General features: G+C 40.1%; 1 protein-coding gene across 1 annotated transcript; it reads right to left on the reverse strand.

Moving 5' to 3' along the window:
• Positions 1 to 1110: 1110 nt before the first annotated feature.
• On the reverse strand, positions 1111 to 4655 carry pdia4 (protein disulfide isomerase family A, member 4). The gene is made up of 10 exons (XM_026200990.1): positions 4392 to 4655; positions 3996 to 4164; positions 3707 to 3912; positions 3428 to 3566; positions 3093 to 3298; positions 2855 to 3013; positions 2617 to 2768; positions 2259 to 2415; positions 1901 to 2134; positions 1111 to 1741 (listed from the first exon to the last, which is right to left on the reverse strand). The coding sequence occupies exons 1-10, from the start codon at positions 4480 to 4482 to the stop codon at positions 1326 to 1328; spliced, it is 1929 nt and encodes a 642-aa protein (XP_026056775.1). The 5' UTR covers positions 4483 to 4655; the 3' UTR covers positions 1111 to 1325.
• Positions 4656 to 4959: the final 304 nt, after the last annotated feature.

The following is a 4959-nucleotide window of genomic DNA, read 5'->3' on the forward strand; positions in this document are numbered from 1 at the left end:
TGACTGCAGTGGGGGACGTGAAGAAGTTCTCTTTGTTCTTGATTTTGAACGAATACAGTTTTGTAAAACTGTAAAACCGGCGGGCAGTATGCTTTTAGTAGTCTCTGGGTTTCTAGCATTGCAGCGAATTCGTCAGCGAAGAACAGCAGTTGTGAATGCGTTGGTGATACAGTATAATGCAAAGATTTAAGCTCTTTTTTTACTTTCTTTTAATATAGACAGAAGGAAAAACATGCTGCATTTGTGGTAATTACTGGGAGAAAACAATTCCACACGGCCAGTAAGTCGATAGAGTCAACATGTCATTCTATTTTCGCATTGAACTGAGGGACTTCCTGTGGACAGTTTGGACATCGGTCACCCGGTTCATTAAGTACCACCCACTCAATGCCATCTGCGTACAATAGTGGTGGGCAATCAGAATCATTTCCGCGAGTCGGTTCATTCGAAGAGTTTGAAAACTGATTCAGAGGCTCCTACGTCACATCCCCTACCTCGCAGTTTTATATAAAACGTCCCAAAAGACATACATAGTCACATACACTTTAAAAGTGACCGTTCAAATAAAACGCTATGAATTGTTTTGTGTGTGTGTGTGTGTGTGTGTATATGTATAGATAAAACCGTCATGTATTCCAGCACATTTTACGGTTAAACTAAATGTAACTTACACTAATAAAGTAGCCTACTTTTAGCCTCATTTTGAAATAAAAGCATCAATCCAAATTTACTATAAGCTTATCGATTTTAGGCTCATTATTAGTTCTCAGTTTTGGAAGTTATATTATTGGTTCGTACAGATTCAATCCGGATACATGATACCCTTTAAAAACTCACAATGTACCCTACGGTCTCCAGTCTCATGGTGTCCCAGACACCAATATTTAAACAATTCTTCAACTAGGAATAACTGTCTGGCCAATAAGTGACTGAGATGAGATAAAGGGCAGGATTGTTATGTTCTAGTAGTACTGCAGCACACCGCGGGTTCATAAATCAGAACGGTTTTTGGGTTCTGAAGGAGAGTATGGACCTGAAAACTGATTTATAACATCAGATTTAACCTGTTGAGATGTAGTAAACAGGAACTTATTTACGACAACCACTCCATTTGTGTTTTTCATTATTTTATTTAAAAGACTTGGAGAAATAAGCCTACTTAACAGTGCTTGGTTTGGAATGAAAATACTGAATGTTTTGAACAAAAAGAAAGTACAAAAACAAAATCAAAACATTCTCTTATCTGAAGGTCACCAAGCCCTCCAGAATACTTCCATTCTCAGGGAACTGCATTTATTTAAAGTTCGTTGTTTTTCCTAAATTTCTTAGAGCTCATCTTTTTTCTGTGCTAATTTTGTGGCATGTTCTTCCACAAATTTGCTTAATTCCTCCAGGTCCCTTTTGCCGCCTTCAAATTTGACTGGGTTCTGCTTGTTGCCACTGGGTGCAAAGTAGATGGTAGGGAAACCTTCTACTTTATAACTGTCATGAGGCACATCATTAGCAGTGGCATCCATTTTGGCAATGACAAGATTCTTCTCATTCTTGTATTTCTTTCCGAGAGCTGTATAATCTGGGTCCAGCTTTTTACAGTGGCCACACCATGGTGCATAAAACTCGATGAGGACATCTTTCTTTGTATCCAACACAATGTCATCAAAAGTCTTGCCCACCACAACCTTCACCGGTCCTTTGTTGCTCTTGGGAATAGGCTGAGACTTCACAATAGGTTTCAGCTTACCTGTCGGATAAGAAAAGGATGTAGTCACTGATTTTAATAAAGTGCTCTCTCTAAACTGTCAGTCTTATATTTGCAAACTTAGAACATTTACCACACTGGCTTAAATACACTGTAATTTAATATGGAATATGTAACATGCATAACACACCAAAACCTTACCTTTTTTGAAGGCCGTGACAAAGCTTCGGAGCACATCAGAGTCAAACTCCTCTGGTTCCATGGCATATTTTTTCCCTCCCTCACCGAGAATGCCAACATTCACCTCCTCCCCGCTTTCACTGAGTCCAAGACTCTTCAATTCATCAGCATAGTCTTCCTCATCCGCGATAGCAAACGTGTACTCTGGAAAGTCCTTTGCGACTTCAAGCACTTTGCCCCTCCAAAACTGTGTGGCTGGGGTGGAAATAACAAATTGTGTCAGTCATGAACAAAAGCTCAAGCAGCGTGAGCTTCAGGCATTATCTTAATTCCTTTTAGAGTTTCAAAGTGCTCCAAGAGCCACAGCTTAGACACATACCAACTCTATAATCAAAACTGAAGTCTACTCCGTAATAAACAACCACAAGAGGTCGTGTGGTGTATCTCTTTGCATCGTTGCTCTGCTTTCTGTGCCCAACCAAAGGTAGTATGTGTTTCTTGAAAAATTCCTGAACTTCTGAAGCAGGTGTGGAATCCTTTAGAAAAAAAAAAAAAGGAAAATAACATTTTTCACAAAAAGTTTTTGGTGCCTCACATTACATCACTATTGACATTGGAGATTTTTTGACCACAAAAGTTTGCCAAAACTTCTCTTTTGTTACCACACCTTAACAATGGTTTCATGCTTGCAATGCATGTTTGCAAAGATCTCACACAAACAAATATTCAGAACTTACTTTAATTGTTAGTGAATGAGACGCTGGCTCATATTTAGACCTAAACTTCTCTGGCTGAAGCATGACTGCTTGTCCAGGTGAAGCCTTGAGGAATTTTGCTACTTCATTATTGAACGTATGCATAAATTTGTAGTCTTCTCTTAGAGAATTACCTGCAGGAAGAGAGAACAAGTTGTTAAAAAAAAAAAAAGTTCAGATCTAATGTATTTGAGAAGGACTACCAGACAATACTACACACATGCTTCTTGATAGATCTCATATGCGGAATCTTCTTCACTGGAGAAAACGCCTACGATCACAGAATCTTCACCATCTCTGACGAGCTCCTGAACCTGTTTTAGAGTCTGCACCTGCTTTGATGGAGGACCAGCCTGGTCTGACATGTAATCAACGATACCTAGAGGAAAAGCAATCAAGAGCTTGTCATTACACCTTACAAATCAATCAGTCACAAATACAGTGGGTGATGGACTTACCAAACTTCTCACGTGGACCATTGTAGTCGAAAGCCTTGCCCTTTCTGAAGATTTTAAGAGTTGGGTAGCCAGAAACACCAAAGCGCGTTGCTAAATCACTCTCTGCAGTGGCATCAACTTTAGCCAGTGGAATTGGAGGGGTGCGATTGCTGAGCTCTTTAGCAGCCTTTTCATACTCCGGTGCAAGTCTCTTACAATGGCCACACCTGTTTGAATTAAAACGCATGACTAATGAAGAAAAAAAAAAAAACACTCACTGATGCTTCAGAAAGAAATGCAAAGATTTAACATCACGACTTAATAAATAAGCTGAGCAGGAATCTAAATATACAAACCAGGGTGCATAGAACTCCACCAGAATAATGTCTGCATTGTTCACCACATCATCAAAATTATCCTTAGTCAAGACCAGTGTGGCCTCCGGGGGAGGTTTCCAGTCTGGTTGGGCAACTTCTTTAACCCGTTCCACAATAGCTGAAAAAATGAAAGTCAAAACCTTGCTTGATCAACTATGTACCCGGAAGGAAACTGATGAGCACTAGTCAAATTCAATGCAATCTGATGGAATGAAAAAAAGTTGTAACGACATTTAAATTAATTTAAAGTGAACTCACCGTGCTCACTTCGATCCCCATCATAGTCCAGAGGCTCCCCCTTTTTAAGTATTTTGATGGTGGGATAACCAGAAACTTCAAATCTACTGCCCAGTGCACTAGCCTTAGTGGCATCAACCTTTGCCACAGGAATCGGTGGGTCATTCTCCTTTAGTGTCTGAGCGATCTTCTCATATTCCGGAGCGAACTGTTTGCAGTGGCCACACCTGAAAAAGTGTAATATTTGATGAGCAAGATCTCTGACAGTCAATGACGTGTCTCCTACGGATGCAGAGCAAAGAAACCTTACCATGGTGCATAGAACTCCACCAGAACAGTGTCTTTGCCCTCTATGAAGGTATCAAAGTTTTTATCCGTCAGGACCAGCACCCCATTCTCCTCCTTTACTTCAGTGTCATCTGCATCATCATCATCGTCGTCGTCATCATCATCTTCTTCTCCAAGATCTTCTGCTGAATCTAAAATGTAATGGTTAACAAGTCAGCTCCTACTTGATACTTATTTTATATTAATAGGTCTTTGTTGTCGTGCAACAAAAACATCTCTATGGTGTCTACAATACAGTCTAACATGCAGTGTTGCTATAAAAAAACAATGCATCGAGCTAGCCAGCAATGCAAAGGGTCTGAATATCCCAAAACGAACAAGCATGTTGGATATCAACAATCTGCAACAGATATCTTACCATCTTTGGCATCTTCTTCGCATCGGCTTGGCAATATGAAGTGTGTCACTCCAAGCAGCACAATCAAAAGAAGTGTTATCTTCTTCATCATCTGTAATATTCACGCCTCCTTTAGTTAGCTTAACGGATTAAACCGAGATGCATGCACTGCTACCGGAAATCAAAGTAATCAATACTGTGATAGCTGTTACGTTTGCATTAAATACTTTAACTCAGCTCATTACAAGTCACGCATTTTTCTCTAAATGGTTTTTTCGTGCTTCGTTTCCCCACGCCTTTACTTGAACTTGACTGACTTGCCACGCTCTGATTGGCTGGTAGAGCAAGGACTCGACCAATCATCGGTCGCCACTCAAGCCCGCAGTTCATGCACGTTCAAAACCACAATTGGGTGGTCTGTCGTGTGCTGTTAGCTGATTGGACGATTAGTGAAAGAGATAAGACGAGATCCAGGAAGTGTAGCTAGGAGCAAGTTGCTTTTACGATTGAAGTTTTTTTTTTTTTTGTGGTTAATAGGTTAAGATATGACATACATTCACAGGTACCTGCATTATGAAAGCATGGGTGA

The sequence above is a fragment of the Carassius auratus genome, chromosome 24, assembly GCF_003368295.1.
Source record: "Carassius auratus strain Wakin chromosome 24, ASM336829v1, whole genome shotgun sequence".
In the NCBI taxonomy this organism is placed as follows: Eukaryota; Metazoa; Chordata; class Actinopteri; order Cypriniformes; family Cyprinidae; genus Carassius; species Carassius auratus.

Bases quoted from the DNA above. Each gene is read 5' to 3' on its own strand.
- pdia4 (XM_026200990.1), bottom strand. From the start codon at position 4,482: ATGATGAAGAAGATAACACTTCTTTTGATTGTGCTGCTTGGAGTGACA. The intron at 2,416-2,616 runs GTAAGTTCTGAA...TTTTTTCTAAAG, and splicing joins CTCATTCACTAACAATTAAA to GATTCCACACCTGCTTCAGA. The intron at 1,742-1,900 runs GTAAGGTTTTGG...CTTATCCGACAG, and splicing joins TGTCACGGCCTTCAAAAAAG to GTAAGCTGAAACCTATTGTG.